Genomic DNA, 17,094 nt, shown 5'->3' on the forward strand with positions numbered 1-17,094 from the left:
CTGCCGGGGCCGCGGGGCCGCCCTCCGCCATGGGGGTGCTGCAGTGCGCCTTCCGCCTGCCAGGCCGCTCACCGCTGCGCTCTCCCCTTTGCCACAGCAACAGCTGGAGGAGGAGGCCGCCAAGCCCCCGGAGCCCGAGAAGCCCGTGTCGCCGCCGCCCATCGAGTCGAAGCATCGCAGCCTGGTGCAGATCATCTACGACGAGAACCGGGTACGCCCTGCCCCGGCCCAAGGCGCCCCGACTCCCTGCTTTCCTGCCCGACCTGGGCCGGCCTCCGGCCTCTGGGTGGGGTGCGGGTGTCACCGCGAGGGGCCTGGCTCTCTCCCCGGGCCTCAGCGTTCCCATCTGAGAAACGGGGACCTCTGCCGTCTCCCACGCGCACACACGGGCCTGAGCGGGAGCGGACGGGGCGGCCCGGCGTGGACCGCGGCTGGCCTGTGGGATGCAGTGTGGAAGTGTAGACGCCAGGTTGGGGGAGGGCCTCAGGGGCCAGTTGATTGGAAGGCTGAGGTGGGAAGGATTGGGCAAGCGGCTTGGCATTCGTGCCGGAGAAATTCCTGTCGCGGGGAAGACGATACTGATGTTATTGTTACGGACGATAACGGCAAACGTTAAGCGAACGGCTCCTTACGTGCAGCGGGCCAGGTTCTTTACGTAGCAGTCCTGGGAGGGTGGGTACAGCGACCGTTTCCATTTAACACAGGGAGAAACTGAGGCCCAGAGACACTAGGTGACTTGTCCAGAGCCACACAGCTAGAAAGTGGTGGACCTGGGACTTGAACCTGGGGGCCATCAGGTCCTAGATCGTGAGCGCTGGCCTCTGCGGACGTTGAGGCCTGGAAGGGGCCTTTGGCATCGTTGAACACAGGGTCTGTAGCAGGCTGAGGGGGCTCCTGGGGATGTGGAGGGGCGGTGCTTGGTGATGGGAGGGGGCCCAGTCTTGGGGGAGTGGCTTAGGGCACCAGAGCGGTGTCTGCGGGGCCCGAGGTGCCCTGAAGTGGAACCCGGTGTCTGGTGAGGTGCTGAGCTCATTGTCATCCCAATCAAGCCAGCGAGAACTCAGCTTCCACGATTTAGAGTCGACTCTTTGCACGTGTACTCGGGGCCTGTGGATGTGAGTTGCCTCCCTTATTTTGCATATGAGGAAACTGAGGCCCAGAGAGGGACCCGTTCCTTGTCTTGAGGTTACACAGTGTAGTGTGACAGATGGGGTACGTCATCTCCCTGCCTCGTCTCCTCTGGGCCCCCACTCCCGCCCAGGGGTCCTGGCCATCTTTCCCAGCCGTCTGTGCGATAGGCTCTGCCCGGGTGCTGGGCCAGGAGGGTACTGGGGCCAGGGGGCTGCTCTGGAGCCTGGGAGCCTGTGCTTGGTGCCCGTGGCCGTAGCTCCAGGGCAGGAACCCCTGGATCAGTTGGATTGGCTATGCTTCCGCCTGTTGAGGCAGCAACAGATACGGGCCGAGACTGAGCCTGCTGGGGGCCCAGAGCTGCGTGCTGGGCCTTGCCGGGCCGGTCGCCCTCCCGTACCCTGGCCCCGTCACAAGATGATGGGGGCGCTGAGGGGTCATGTATGCTTTAGCTGGGTGCCCGTGGGTTCCCGTCGCATCTTTATCACGCCTTGGCCGGGTGACCTTGGGCAAGTTACTTAAACCTCCCTGTGGCTCACTGCAAAGCGATGATGGTTCCGGCACCTTCCTTGCACGGCGGCGTGGGAATCGAATGAGCTCCTCATGTAGCGCCCTTAGAGCAACGCCTGGCGGTGAGCGACTGCTGTTTGGTGTTTGTTGTGGCCATGCTTCTTTTCTGGTGATTGTTTATGTTTTGCAGGATTTCACTTAATTCCCACAAGATCTGTACCAAACAGGCACTCTCTCCATTTTACTCATTAAGAAATCGGGGCCCAGAGAGGGAAGGTGAACTTCTTGAGGTTGCACAGCAAGTGAGCGTTGTGGCTGGGAATCAGAGTCAGGACTGAGCCGACTCCAAGAGCCTGTGGTGGGGAGGACTGGGGCAGGGCTCCCGCGTGTCGCCCCAGGCGGCTCCCCTGCCTACCGCCAACCTCCCCCCCCCACCCCCCCGCCCTCCGATCCTCGGGTGACAGGGCAGGCGTGCTTCTCTCCAGCAGCTGTGGAGGCAAGTTGGTGGCTCTGCTCAGGATGTCACCACACTGCCCTTGGTCCTTGCCAGGGGCTGGCACTCCAGCAGGCTGCAGCCCCGAGCCCTCCGGGACCGGGCGAACGCAGAGGCACAGGCCTTTGGTGCCCCCGTGGGAAGCCTGGCCCGCCTTTCCCTGGGGTTTGTCCTTCAGGTCGCACCAGGTTCTCCCCAAAGAGCTGTGGCTGCAGATCCCATGGGTCTTTGGCTCCTCGGCCCAGCACTTCCCTCCCCCAAGAGCAATTCACACACCCCCTCCCGGTTCTTAGCCAGGATGGTCTCCCTGCCAGAATTGCCGCCTCCTTCTGTCCAGGGTCCAGGTTTTCTGCAGCTTCTGTGTGAGTGGGCAGGCGGGGGGGGGGGGGGGGGGGGGCCGGCTGCCACCCGGATGAGCTGGGCCATTTGTTTTAGTCTCGGGTCTTTGGCTGCTCTGGGTCCCGGCCGCGTTCTTGAAGTCACAGGGTTGGATGTGACCGAGATCGTGGCTGGGGGGGCTTTGTAAACTGCAAAGTGCCGTACCAGGAAGGGTCCCGTGAGTCAAGACTCTTGGATGCAAGAGACAAAAACTCAGCTCAAATTGGTTGAGGCTGAACGGGGTCTATTGAGTCTTGTAATGAAATTACCATGAAATTGGTTATTTCAGGTATGGGTGGATCCAGGCCCTCAAATAAGATGTCGGGGAGCTCTGTGTCCCCATCCCCGCTTTCCCCGCGTGCGGGAAAGCCTGCTGCAGCTCGAGGTGCCCCCACCTCCCAGGGCACTTAGGAAACAGTCCCAGGGCTGGTGCTCACTGGCTGGCTGGAGTCACATGCTCGTTTCTCAGCCAATACCCAGCGTGGGGTGGGGGGGGGGGGGTCCGACTATACTGAGTGGTCAGGGCTGGGACTCAGCCCTGCCCTTGGAGACTGACCGCTGCCCCACCCCCAGGGTTAGATGCAGGGAGGGGGATTCTCCCAAGAAGAGCTTGGGACTTGCAGGCACTTGCAGCCTGTGCCCCCCACCCCGGGCTGGTGATTACCACGATGGGGCCCCAGGGTGCTGGCATTGCCCTGTCTGCTCCCGCACCCCAGGCTGGGGGCTTCCTGCCCACATTCGCGATTTCATTCCGATGTCCTCGTGGTGTAGCTGTGGCTGGGTTAGGTTACATGACGCTCCATGATTTCCCCGAGGCCTCATAGCTAGTGAGCGGCCGCTTAGGACTTGAACCCTGGCTCCCCAGCTCCCGGGGGGGCTGAGAGCAGGCCCCTGCCGGGCAAGTTCAGGTTCCCTGGGGGCATTAGACACATTCTCTTCATTCGTTCGTTTATTCATCCATTCGGCAGCCCTGTAATTGAACACTTGCTCTGTGCCCACCGCCGTTCCAGGCAGCGATGCACAGCGGTGACCTTGGCCCACTGGCATTAACTCTGTGGTCTGGGAGACATAATCACACCCACACATCACACCGTGGATCCCAGAATTTTGCCCCTCGTTGTCGCTGATTCCCCTTTTTCTCCCTTCATTTATGCCCCCACTCTGCCCCAGCCCCACCTGCCTTTGTTCTTCCTGCCTCAGGGCCTTTGCACTGGCTGTGCCCTCTGCCTGGAGCTCCTTTTTCCCACTAGGCTCACTTGCTCCTTCAGCAGTTTGCTCAAACCTCCCCTTTTCAGCAAGGCGCATTTTGTCTCTCTGTTTAATCCTGAAAAGCTTCAAGAGACGGGTCTCCTCTTCTTGGCTTTGAGCTTCTCTTTTGCCCTTGTTCCCCCTCAGCTGGGCGTGGTTCATATTTTAGTGTTCATTTTGTTTATCGTAAGCAGAAGTTTTGTGAGGGCAGCGATCTTTGTCTCCCCAGCACCTGGAACAGTGCCTGGCACATAGTAGGTACTCAGTAAACATTTTTTGAATAAATGAAGGATGATAGAGGGGAGGGGAGACACTTCCCCCTGGAAGGGTCGTCTGGTTTTGGGGGTGCCGAGGTTGGTCCCTGGCCCCAGTGGAGGTTAGCGTGGAGGTTGGGGGGGGGGGGGGGTTCCTCCCTGCGGGCTGAGCCTCAGGGCCTGGAGGCTGGGTGGGCAGGAAGCCCCTCAGCTGCCTTTGGCAGGAGCAGCCAGAACTTCCCGCCCCTTGGGGGATCAATAGGATTAAATTTTAATCCTCCTTCCTTTCCTGCTGGTTCCTCTGAGAGGTGGATGACAAGGGTCTGTCTCTAAATGCCTTGCCGGCTGGAAAACGCAGCTTCCCTGCCGGGCACGGCCTGCCTGGCTTTTCTGCGTCTTGGACTCTGGCTCATTATCCATTCGGGGCACATGGATGAGGCGCCCAGCACGCACAGCGGGAGCCAGCTGAGCAAGGCTTTTCCTGCCTCCCAGGAGCTGCCTGTGTGGGCGGGGCCGGGCAGGTGCACACAGATGCCGAGCGGGCAGGAGGCAGTGTTTCTGCAGGCCCCTGGGGGCAGGACTAGGCGGGGAGGGGGGAGGGGGGAGGGTGGCGGGCCAGGATTGGGAAAGGCTTCTTGGAAGCAGTGGGTGGGCCCTCACCCCTGAGGAGGAGGGCGTTCGGGTGTGTGGGGGTCACAGCACAAGCCAAGGCTCAGCAAAGGGACAGGGTCTCCTTTGATCTTCAAGGGGAGCGTGTGAGGGGCGGGAGGTAAGGCCTACGGGTCTAGGATCATGTCCACGCTTCAGGGTTCTGGTAAAGCAAACACATGAGGCGTACAAATAAACGCCAGTTTGCCTGGGGCTGACTCTAGAGGAACTTGGGGCCCTGGGCAATTGAGGCAGGCTTCCCGGCGGAAGCAGGACTTGAACTAGGTGTGCAGAAACGGGCGCTATCGGCACAAGGCGGAAGGATATTTCCAGGGCGGACGACCCCCACCTGTTCCGAACATGGTGGGGAGGCTGAACTTACGGGGGCCGAGCACATGCAGGCACATAGGTGCACACGGGTGTGTGGGTGGACCCCTCTGGGTGACTGTGTGCACGTGCACGAATGTGTGTGCGAGACCGTGCCCGTGGGGCACACCTGAGGTTATCTGTGCATCGCTGGGCGACGAGGAAGCCAGAGAGTAAGAGCCACATCTCGCGTCTCCCGTTTCCGGCATCTTACTAGTAAGGTTTTTATGTAATGTGATTAGGGGCGCCTCGCTGGCTTAGTCGGCAGAGCACGTGACTCTTGATCTCGGGGCCGTGAGTTCAAGCCCCACATTGGGCTAGTTTAAAAATAAAGAAATGGAAAGAAAATAAACATCTAATACGATTAGGGGTGAGCAGGACAGAAACGGATAATGCCGTCGGTAGTGATGCTGATGAGAGTATCCGTAGCTGAGACCAGGAAGCCTTTTGTAGAGCATTTTGGGGGTCCAGGCGCCCCGATGCCCAGCTTCAGACTCCCCCAGCCCATCCTGCGTTGGGATTCAGGGCTTTCAGAGCGCTGGCTCTGGTCCAGCCCCCAGCGTGGACACCTGCGCCGGGCTCCCGCCTCCGTGCGCCGTGTCCGGGTCGGGCCATCCCTGCCACTCCCGGGGTCCAGAGTTCCTCCAGGTTTCCTCCTCTGCACGTAGAGAGTGTCGGCCTAACGAGTACGTTAGGACAGATTCTGCCTCCCCGCCACGTCTCCCCCGTCACGCCCCGTGAACGCTCTGGGCAGTGTCGAGGCCCTGCGTACAGATGTGTGTGCTCAACTTCCGGGGTAAGTGCTGGTCGGAAACGCTGCCGGGCTTGGCACGTGGGCCCGTGGGGGGTGGGGGAGGGGTGCCGTGGCCGGGGGCCTGGGGGAGGGGCGCCGGGGTCTCGGGCTTTCCGGGCGGGTGGGTGCGTGGGCGCTGCCCCCACTGCGCGCGAAGGGGTTGGGGCCTGGAGCTCAGGCCCGACTGGGAGCTGAGGAGCTAGAACAGGGATCTGTGGCAGGGGGGTGGTGGGGTGAGGCTCCGAGCCCCTGCCCGAGAGGAGGGGTGTGTGTGCGCGCGTGCGTGTGCGTGTCGCTGTGACTCGTGTGCACGTACGGGACGTTATCGCGGTTTTTTGTGCATTTCCACACCCGCGCGTCCGCAGGCACCCTTGTGCGACCTGTGCAGATGTGCGCAAGTGGGTGTGCTTGGGGCGCGTGTGTGGTTGGTCGTTTACACTTCGCGGATACGCACGTGCCCGCACCTAGCGCGTGTGGCCGTGGGCGTGGGTGTGAGTCGGCCTGTGTGGCACCCACGTGTGCGCACGTCTGCGCCTTTGTAGACGGAGGCGCGGTGTTGCCCACGTGGGCGGGGCTCGCGTGCACCTCTCTGTGCAGGTGACCCAGGCACAGCCCCCAGGCTCTGTGGCCACGTGGACCCCGGGGCCCCCTGCAGGAGTGCGGGGTCTCGAGCGAGACCCTCACCTGAGCCCCCACGTCTGGTGAGAGCCCCTGCCCCTCCCTTCCTGTTGGCCCGAGCTTCTGGGTTTGTCCTCCGCACGGGAGCCGCCGGCAGTGGCCTCCCAAAGGCCAGGTGCAGCGGGGGCCCCGTGGACCCTCTGAGGGGTTTGGCTTCGGTCGTCAAGGTGGGGAGAGGCTGTCCGCCGAGGGGGCGGGAGGGAGCTTCTGGCGCGGTGCTGAATCCACGGCACCGTGCTCCTTGCTGGGGGCGGGGGGGGGGGGGGGGGGGGAGGCCCATTTGAAGGGGTCCGTTAAGAGAGACTTGGTTCCTTGCAGGACGTCCTTGTAAAAGTCCTGGGGGGTTGGTGCCTGGAGTGAGTGTGGCCGTTTTGCAGATGGGGAGACTAAGGCCCAGGTCAGTGCAGCGGCTTGCCGACTGTAGAGTAGAGCTGACTCCTAGACGTTGCCGCCGCTGGCCAGGTTGTGGCGGGAGAGCCCAAGAGGCAGGACCTCCCTCCGGCCCCCCCCCCCCCACCCGCCGTGAACTGGGCAGCGATTCCTCCCACTCCACCCCTGCAGGCTGAGCCAAGAAGCGGGGTTGGGCCGAACGGAGCAGGGGCAGGAGCAGGGGTGTGGTGGCGGGAGGAGAGGAAGCGCCCCCAGCGAGGCACGAGGAGGTGGGGGTGCTGGTTCAGGGCTGCCGGGTCGCAGCCTCTGCCTGGCGCGTGTCGGGGCCACCGAGTGCGAGCCGAGGCCCTGTGCTTCCTGTCCGTAGCTAGCCCTTCTGTGGCACCTACTGTGTGCCAGATCCTGGTTTCGGAGCGTTCCTTCCAGCTGCCTGAGGCGGTGCCGTTGTGACCCGTCTTGTAGAGGAGGAAGCTGAGGCTCAGGGAGGTGGAGGGACTCGCCCGAGGCCGCACGGTTAGCGGACTTGAACCCAGGCCAGCTGGCTGTGACGCGCTTGCTCCGGGGCACCGCGCTCTCCAGCCTTTCCGGTGCCGCGGCATCTCTGGGACGGTTTCACGGAGGGTTTCTTGGGGTAAGCTGTGGGTGTGCCCTCCTCCGGAGACCGAGTCGTGCCTTAAAGGGCCCCAGGGTTGCCGAGGGCCGAGCAGTGGGGCCTGGGGGAGTGTTGGGAGCACGCTGTGCCTGCTCCCCCGTGTTCCAGGCGGCTTTGGCAGGTTAGGAGGGGACTCTTCCCTGCTCTCTTCTCCAGGGGCTGCCGGGAGCCCCCCTCTCTAGGTGCCCGCGTTCCTGAGAGCGAGGATGTGGTCGAAGCTGGAATCTGCTACGGTTCATAGGACGCAGGCTTCTGGAGCTCCCGCCTTGGGCACTGGGCCCAGGTCCAGGACCCCTGCTTACCTGTGTGATGTGGCAGTTGCTAGTGGCCTGGCCCCTCCAGCCGTGCCCTTCCTGCTTTTGGCATTTCTTTTTTTTATCTAGATGAGAAGTTGCCGCTGATCCCCACAGAACCTCGGGAATGCACAGAAACTCCTATTCATCCGTCAAAACCCACCTCATGTATCCCTCCTGTTACCTTTCTGGAGAAGCTGTGCCTTGCCTGTGCACCATACGTACCTCTCTCTGCCCGAGCAGACTAGCCCTGTCCTCACTGTCCTTGACGAGCTGCTCTAATGTTAGACTTCGGTTTATTGCAGGCAGGGGCTGGGTCTCATTCATTCCATGTTTTGCCCCAGTGCTTTATTTTTCTTTCTGTATTTTTTTTTTTCAAGGTTATTTCTTCATTTCGAGAGAGAGCAAGCGAGCAGGGAGGGGCAGAGAGAGGGAGAGAGAGAATCCCAAGCAGGCTCTGCACTGCCCGCGCGGAGCCCGACCGATGTGCGGCTCAAGCCCACGAAATGTGAGGTCATGATCTGAGCTGAAGCCGGGAGTCAGGTGCTCAACCGACTGAGCCCCCCGGGTGCCCCTGCCGCAGTGCTTAATACAGAGTGGGCCCGCAGGAAGCGTTTGGGGGGCTGATGTATCCCTCCCCCACCCCCTACCCATTTCTTCACTTGACCTGCTTCAGGAATTCTCCCGTCTTCAGCCGCATGGTGACACTTTCTCTTGCTTTGAGGTACGGCCAGGGCAGGGACACCTGTCCCCCAGCATCAGACATACTGGTCCCAAGCTTAGGGGTGGCCCTGCGTGGGACCTGGCCTTTGTCTTTCTTTCTTCTCGGAGTCCGGGGATGAGAAAGACCTTTTCCTTACACGATCTTTCTGTGCCTCAGTTTCGTAGTATGTTAAACGGGGACGTGTCATTTATGCGCCTCGCGTTGTGTTTGGGTGCGACTTAAATACTGATAACGCCTGCTTTGTGCTCAATGCTTGGCTCGTAGCAGGTCCCTGATAAAGTGGCCGTCGTTACAGTGATAGATCGCCCCCTGATATTTTGGCCCCCAGCCACACGCTGAGGCTGCTGGTCTCGGGGTTTTGGCTGTGCACAAAGGGGGCTGAGAGCATGGCTTGTTCATGGGTGGGCTGGGCCCAGGGCTCTAGGCGGAGCTCGTTCTAGGTGCCAGCTTGAGCCCACCTACACACCCACTGTCTGTCTGTCACGGGGAGCCAGGAGAGGGGGAGCGGGCCGGCTGGCTCCCGGCCCCCCTCCCCCCTGCCGCGACACCGGGAGCCTGCGCCTCGAATTCTGTTGTCAGCCACGTTCCCCGGGGCTCGGGGTCACCCTCTTTTAGTGGGTCTGGATTTGGGGATCGTCAGAGGTAACTTGCTCGGCCGCCCGGCTCCCTCCGGATACCGGATGGCCTCCCTGAGTTTGGCTGAGTCGGGAGCACCGGCCTTTCCCGGCCGCGAGAGGACTTAGGTCTCCCACGTGCGTGCCGTGGCTACCCCGCTTCGCGTGGCACGCGGTGGCCCGGACCCAACGCAAACCCCGCCGAAGCCGCGGTCCGCGGTTCTCTGCGCACCCCTTCCCCCAGCTGGCCCCGGGCCATCCTCTGGGCCTCCCGAGAGCAGGCCCTGGTGGTCCCGGGCCGGGGGCCCGCGGGGCCTGGCGGAGGCACAATGTCCGCCTTCATGGCCGGGCCGGAGGTCCAGCCTGCTGCAGTCACAGCCACTGAGCACTTTCTGCCACATGTTCCTGTTTTCCTAATAAGTCCTGGGTTGTGAGTGGGGAGGGAGGCGGGGAGGCCCCAGGGCAGCTCAGAAATAGTCACATGATTGTGAAATACAAGAATCCTAGAAAGGGTATCTCTGAGAGCCTCTGTGTCCCCCCCGCCCCCCCACTCCCTGGCTGGCGCACTAGCTCTGAGGTAATCGCAGACACCCAGCCAGCTTCCAAGTGAAGGAAGGCATCTTGGGCCTGGCGGAGTGGCCTGCTGGCGGGGAGCCGTGCCCACAGCGCTGTGCCCCGGCCGGGGGGGGGGGGGGGGGGCGGGGGTTGGGCCTGAGGGTTGGGGGGGTGGCCAGGCAACGGAGAACACCGTGCGTCTGTTGGAATCGAAACTTGGCCGGCTTGCCAGGGACGCCGCAGGGGTATTGAGGCCCCTCTGTTTGTCTCCAGCGTGGGGAGGGCTTGTGGGGGGACCCTGGCGCCCCCTCCCCCCCCCGCCCCCCCACCCCGGGGCCGTGGATTGGCTGCTGGGCTGGGCAGCTGCCTGCTGTTCCGGAGACCTCTATTTATAATCTGTTCTGTTTTTTTTGTTTTTTTTTTTTTTTTTAATTTCTCCTCCTCCCCGTCACCCTGCAGAAGAAGGCTGAAGCCGCCCATCGGATTCTGGAAGGCCTGGGGCCTCAGGTGGAGCTGGTGAGCTGGGGAGGGGTGGGGGCGGGGGGGGGGCAGCTCTGGGCAGGGGTGGCCGGAGAGGTGGGCAGGGAGGCAGGTGGGCGTGGAGGGGAAGGAGGAAGTCGGCTGTTGCCAAGGCGGCCCGGTCCCCTGGGGAGGCAGGAAATAGACGCTTCTGATAAGGGGGACTGGCCGATAGCGGGGCGAGTGGGGGGTGGGGAGGCGGGGAGCTGGCTGTCCCGCGGCCAGGACCCACTGGAGTCCCCCCCCCCCCCTCCCCCGTCGGGCTAGCTCAGTGTGGGAAGCCTTGCTCTGGGCCGGATGATCTCTGCCAGCTCATCGCCGTGGGGACCCAAGCTCGGTTTCCCCGTCTGTGAGATGGGGATAGTAACCTCTGTCCCCTGGGGCTGCAGTGCGGATCGGCCGGGTTAGCGTTTGCGAAGCGCGTAGCGTGGGTGCCTGATGGACAGTGAGTGCTGAGCGTTCGCTGGTATTCGCACCCGTGTGACGGGTGTCGGTGGCCTTTGCCCGGTGGGAAGATGCCATGTGGGTGGCAGGGCTGGGAAGCCGGCCCCGGGCCTCTCCTCTGTCAGGCCCTCTGTCACCTTCGTGTGTCACCAGAGAGACACATGGAGGGAACGTGGACACTCTCAGCTGGTGGGAAACCTCAGCCCAGGAGGAGTGGTCAGAGCCCCAGCTGCCCAGGCCCAGTCAGCGCCCCACTGGGGCGGCGTGCAGGGACACACGCACGCACACAAGGTGGCCGCGAGGGTGCCCGTGCACGCGGACGCTCCCGCCTGATACGGTCTTACGCGTTCGGAGCCTAATTTTAAACTCGGCTCCACCGTGTGTTTGCTGAGTGGCCTTGGGGAGAGGACTCGGTTTCCTCTTCTGTGAAATGGGAACACCATGATCTTTGGGCCGGGGGGGGGGGGGCGGTTCAGTGAAATGATGCCCCGTGAGGCTCACGTAGCACACCCTTGCCCTGCACTCGGAGGCCGTGAACACGTAGAGGGTTGAACTCTTAGCTCCTGGGGCTTTTTGTTCGGTGGCCGCTGCTCTCTGGCCTGGAGTCCTTGCGCTCGGGCCACTGCGAATCGGGGAGTGGCCCCAGGTCCTCAGGTCCTCCCGGAGGGCAGGGCCAGGCAGGCAGTAGGGTGCTCCCGAGGCGAGGGGGGCAGGGCCTAGGGCCCCTCTGGGATGGGTGGCAGGCTCCCCTTCCATTTGGGGGGCTTGCTTTCCCTGTTGGGCGTGATTTCTGGGGTGTCTCTAGGACCCTCGTTTGTTTTTGTCTTTTTTTTTTTTTTTTACATTTACTTATTTTTGAGAGACAGAGTGAGACAATGTGAGAGCAGGGGAGGGGCAGAGAGAGAGGGAGACACAGGATCAGAAGCAGGCTCCAGGCCCTGAGCTGTCAGCACAGAGCCCGACGCGGGGTCGAACCCACGGTTTCACGAAACCGTGAAATCATGACCTGAGCCGAAGTCGGACGCTCAACCGACTGAGCCACCCAGGCGCCCCAAGACCCTTGTTTTTTAAAAAATAGCCTTACTGAGATGTTCACGTGCTATGCGATTCATCAGTTTAAAGTATACAGGGGCGCCCGGGCAGCTCAGTCGGTTATGCATCCAACTCTTGATTTCAGCTCAGGTCATGATCCCGGGGTCTCCAGATGGAGCCCTGCTTTGGGCTCTGGCCTGAGCGTGGAGACTAAGATTCCCCCTCTCCCTCTCCCTCTCTCTCCCTCTCTCTCTCTCTTTCTCTCAAAAGTGTGCAGTTCAGTACTTTCTAGGATATTCGTGGGTGTTCAGAACGTTTCACCGTCCGAGAAAGCACTTAGTGTCCTTAGCTATCCCCTCCTTATCTTTCATTTCCTCTCCTGTCCCCGCCTCCCACCGCTAACTTACTTTCTGTCCCTACGGGCTTGCCTGCTGGAGAGCTCGTATCAATGGACTCACACACTGTGTGGCCTCTTGTGACTGGCTTCTTTCACTCCCCCTCTCGCCCCCGAGGTTGGTCCGGGTTGTAGCAGGGTGTCTATGCCTCGTTCCTGTCGACGGCTGAATGATATTCCATTGTACGGATAGACCCTATCTGTTGGGCCATTTATGCACCGGCAGGAGTTATGCTGTGCTTGCTTTTGGCTGTTACAGGGGCTGCGGACATTAATGCACAAGTTTCATTTTTATTTTTTTTTTATTTTGAGAGAGCGAGCGAGCCGGGGCCTGAGCAGGGGAGGGGCAGAGAGAGAGAGAGAGGGAGACACAGAATCGGAAGCGGGCTCCAGGCTCCGAGCCGTCAGCACAGAGCCCGACGCGGGGCTCGAACCCACGAACCGCGAGATCATGACCTGAGCCGAAGTCGGAGGCTCAACCGACTGAGCCCCCCAGGCGCCCCAGGACACAAGTTTTAGCATGGACAGCTTTTCTTTGCCCTCTCATGTACACCTGGGACTGGAATTGGTGGGCTGTGTTCATTCCATGTTTAGCCTCTTGAGGAATTGCCAGACCGCTTTGTGAGTTGTGCCCCGTCTTCCGTTCCCACCGGTAAGCTGCTTCTTGCCTCAGTTTCCCCTTCTTGGCGGTGAGGATGGCGGGACCAGAGGTGGTGCCCAGCCGTTTCCGGACCTGGCGGCTCTCCCTTTCCCCTTCCTGACCTGATCAGTCCCAGGGGCCTCCTGAGGGGGGGCGGGGGGGGGGGGGGTTGCGGATGAAGGTCGCTGTGTCCGGATGCCCGAGGAACGCCAGTGAGGGAGGCAGGGTCGGTCTCCCCGTGACGGTCTCCCTGTGAGTGGGGCAGGGCATCTGCTGGGCTCAGTCCGTGTGATTCTTTTTTGGGTCTCCGTGGGTGAGGGGGTTGTCCGCTGCTTGGGGGTCTCAGAGCGGAGACTTCCTCAAGGCTAGAGGCACAGGAGGCCGCGGTCTGGAGTGTCTGCCTGGTGGGCCGTGTGGTCGTCCCTGGAACCCTCTGGAAGTCAGTGGATTCTTGGCTCGGTGGCTCTCGGTGCCGAGGAGGAGACTCCCACAGACAGGGGGCCTGCTGGTGTTAGGCCTGTCCATTCTCTAGATGAGGCTCAGACCAGTGCCTTGTTTAGGGCCATGCAGCAGCAAGAGTTGAGGCAGGGAGGTGAGCTGAGCCTGTGGGGCTGTGGCCAGCCGCATCTGCACGGGTCTGCGCTCTGTCTGGTCACCAAAAGGCCCCAGTGGCCGGAGGTGTGCTCCAAGGAGAGGCAGCTCAGAGGCGTATGTACCCTGTGCCCGGGCTCCTCCCTGGAGGGCCCGGTGCTGCGGACCCTCGGCCTGCGGTCACTGGGCTGTACCACTGTGGGATCCATTTCCGGGGGGCGGGGGAGGGGCTCTCTCATCTGTGGCCAGGGAGCCCCTAGCCCAGGGAGAGGCTGCTGGGCCTCAGGGACCGGGATGGTGCTGTCCGACCTCGCTGGGGTGGGAGGGAGGAGGCCTGGGCCTAGGAGAAATTTGCTCTGGAAAGGAAGAAGATCTCGTAGGCCGGGCTGAGTATGCACCGCCCCCTCCCTCCAGCATCCCTGGGATTGGGGGGGTCCAGGCCCGGCCTGGCGGAGGGGTGCTGGAGGGAGGGTGTGGGCCACCGTGGCCCCCGCCCCCTCTCCCCGCGGCTTTGAGTCATTGGTTTCCTTCCTGTTCAGAGGTGCTATTTTAAGAATGTGGTGTCACCAGAGGGTTGAGGGCCAGGGCTGACACTTCGTTTCTTAGCAGCTCAGTCCACCTGGGGTTGCTGGCTGCTCTCGGACACCCTGCCAGCTGGCTGAAGTCAGGCCCGAGGGGGGACCCCCTTCCTTCTCCCAGAGACCAGCTCTGCTGTCCTTGTCATTTCTGCTTTACAGCCTTGCACGTCCCCTGCCTTGCGCTGTCTTTCTGCCCTCTGGATTGTTTGGGCGGCGCCCCCACTTTTAGAGGGGATGGAGGGACGGGGCGGGGGAGAGACGGGCCCAGGGCCTCCAACCAGGAGGGTGGGCCTTCCCAGTGGTACCGTCGCGCTCTGCTGGGGGGAGGGGGCTTCCCTCTTAGGTGCTGTGTCCCCTTGACGGGCGGTTGGAGCCGCCATATTGGAACTTGTCTCCTGGGACATAGGGAGGCTTTGCCTGGCCTTGCACAGGCCTCTCTGCAGGTGGCCAGGAGGCCCCCCAACTTGGGCCCTGCCCTCCCCCCCCCCCCCCCCCGTCCCACTCGGGCCTTCCAGAGTGGCTGCCCCAGGGAGCCTGTCACCATGGTAACGAGCAGCCTCCCAGGACTCGGCCCAGACACTTCCCTTCCTTCCCAGGACTGTTTACCTCGAAGAGAGCTCAGTGAGTGACTCCTTCGGGGACAGCCCCCGTGGCTGGAGGCAGCAAGCCCGCAGTGTTCCCCGAGCTCTTGCGTGGAGACCCGCTACCGGGGGCCGCCTCTGGGGCTGGGTTGCTCTGTCCTTACCTGGCCGGGCAGGCGGCCACAGGTGAAGGCGGTTTGGCTGGTCACGGGCTGACTGTGCCCCTCCTGCCCTCTCCGAAGCCCATCTCCCCGCTTCCGGCCCATCTTGTTACGGAGAAGCAGAGCCCCCTCTCCCTGCCCGTCGCTCGCTCCCGGGGTCTCCGTGTGTGGTCCTTCAGCCCGTCCTGGTCTCTTTAGGCTGTGGAGACGTGGCTGTTTGCCGTCTTCAAGCCAAAACAACACAGATCAGTCACCAAGTCTGACATTTCCTGGGTTCCTCGAAAGCCCTGTGAAGTAGTTGCTGTTTGCTCCGTGCCCATTTTCCAGATGAGAAAACCAAGGCCCAATGTGTTGACTCCATGTGCCCGAGGGCGCACGGCTAACAAGGGAGGTGCCACTTTGTACATCGAGGCATCGAGGCATCTGTTTGGAACCTGAACAAATGGCCACGCCCACCCCTACCGGCCTGTGTTTTACGGGCACCTGGAAACACAAAGGACCGGTGCAGAGTCCCCCGGGGCTAAAGGCGCACGTTTGATGCTTTGAAACAGGGCGCAGGAGTCCTCGCAGGGCCCCTTGCTGTCGCGAGGGCTGTCCGCCTCCCGCGGTGACGCCTCACCCCGCTCAGCTGGGACTCTGCGGTGAGCCTCACTGGGGGCTCTGCAGTTGCCCTCCGGTTCAAACCCAGAGTGGGGCTCGCAGCCCCCCACTCCAGCTGAGCGCCTTGTTAGCGCAGCCTGACCCGGGGTGGGGAGAGGTGGCTTGTACCAGCCGGGGGTGGGGGTGGGGCAGCTGAGCTGGGAGCCTGGAACTGGCCAAGCCCAGTGCTGACTTGTCGCGGGGGGAACGCGAGGCACACGGGGGGGGGGGGGAGGTGACCTTGTCATCGGCCATGGCTGCCTGCAGTGCCGTCCGTCCGAGGGCTGGGATGTCCAGAAGCGTGGAGGACCGGCCCCGCCTACGGAGGACAGGAGGCCTGTTCCTGGGGACGGGCAGGTCATGCCCCGTGGCCGTGCTGTGCTGCCCGTGGTTGGTCCCCATGGGCCGGGCCGATCGGGAGGCGTGTCCAGCTGCCTCCCCAGGGAGAAGTTCTAGGGCGGAGACGGTCGTGCCCTCTTCCCTCCCCTGGGGTCCTGTCCTGGGGCTGCCGCTGGCCTGCCTGCCCTCACGCTGTGGGCTCCTTCCCCCGCAGTCACCTGTGGCTGCCCTGGGAGGCTCCCGCTGCGCGTGGGGGCGGATGGCAAGGGAGAGGGTGATGCACACACGCACACGCACGGGAAGACCCCCAGAGAGGGTGCAGGCAGAGGCGGAGAGCAGGGCCCTGCCTCCAGCGCCAGAGCTGAGACCAGATTCTCGTTGCAGCTCATTTCTGACCAGCTGTGGGCACAGATTTCGACCTCGCAGGGACTGGGTTTTCTCCTCCGTAAAATGGGGATGATATTTGTATCCGTTAGCTCCTGCCGTGTAACAAACCGACTCCAGATTTAGTGGCCTGGGACAGCCACCGTTTCCCGTTTCCTGTGAGCGCAGAAGTCAGCTGAGCACTTCTGCTGCTCCGCGACCAGCTGGGCCTCGGCCGGGAGGGCGCGGCCGTCGTCTGTCTGCCTCCGGCAGGCCAGGCGTGGTTTCTCACCAGGGGCAGGCGAACAGGAGGGCAAGGAGAAACGCAGACGTGCGTTTTCCAGCCTCTGCTTTCATCAAGTTTGCGAGCGTCTCATTGGCCGGAGCAGGGGCGTGGCTGGATACGGGAGGCAGGAAACGCTGGCACCCTCCCTCCGTCGTCGTTGCGCCCTGACGTGATGATGGCGACACGGTTCCCCCTTGGGCCTTTCTGCCTGCCAGGCGCGGGGCCGAGAGCTCTGCACGCATGGCCCCGTTTGACCTTCACGACGGCTAGGAGTTTAACCCCATCTGCGGCTGAACTTGTGGGGCACAGGTGGCCTATGTAACTCACCAGACACGAGCGGCCGGCGAGCGGCAGATCCAGGCCGTGTCCCCGGGCTGTGCCCCCGGTGCCCCCGGCCCCTGTGCACAGCGCCGGCGTCCGCGAGGGAGGCGCGCAGCAGCTGGCCCTGCACGCTCCGCGGCGGCTCTCCCCGCACGCACTTGCTGCCGGGTGTGGGCCCAGGACCGCCCTGCAGGTCCCTGCCGTTCACGAGCCCTCCTTTCCCCCCCTTCAGCTTTCCCGCGGGGCCCGTTTGGTCTGGTTCCGACGCATCCCCGCTCCCACACAGACGCTCCCGCGTCGTCTCCTCGTGGAACGCGGAGACTCACGTCCCCGGGCACCCGCAGGAGGGGAGGGGCCGGAGGGCGCACACGTCTCGCTCCGCAACACGCGTCGTCCCGGTGCCCTCTGGAGCGCGTGCAGCGGATGCGGGGTCGCGCGTCTGCCTGTCCTCCCCTCGCCCTCCCGGGCTCCTGGCAGCATTG

General features: G+C 62.8%; 1 protein-coding gene across 27 annotated transcripts in view; it reads left to right on the plus strand.

Moving 5' to 3' along the window:
• The window catches only part of NCOR2 (nuclear receptor corepressor 2), a 166,914-nt gene that overhangs the window by 40,381 nt on the left and 109,439 nt on the right, over positions 1-17,094 (plus strand). For 25 of the 27 annotated variants that reach the window (XM_081790600.1, XM_081790601.1, XM_081790602.1 and 22 more), the window contains exons 6-7: positions 98-211; positions 10,184-10,240. In XM_081790600.1, the coding sequence (XP_081646726.1) occupies positions 98-211; positions 10,184-10,240 (171 nt within the window). Of the gene's footprint in view, positions 1-97; positions 212-9,899; positions 9,970-10,183; positions 10,241-12,511; positions 12,766-17,094 lie in introns of those variants that run through there. The other 2 variants (XM_081790616.1, XM_081790617.1) reach the window with 2 other exon arrangements.

Source organism: Panthera onca, chromosome D3, assembly GCF_046562875.1.
Source record: "Panthera onca isolate mPanOnc1 chromosome D3, mPanOnc1 haplotype 2, whole genome shotgun sequence".
Lineage (NCBI taxonomy): Eukaryota > Metazoa > Chordata > Mammalia > Carnivora > Felidae > Panthera > Panthera onca.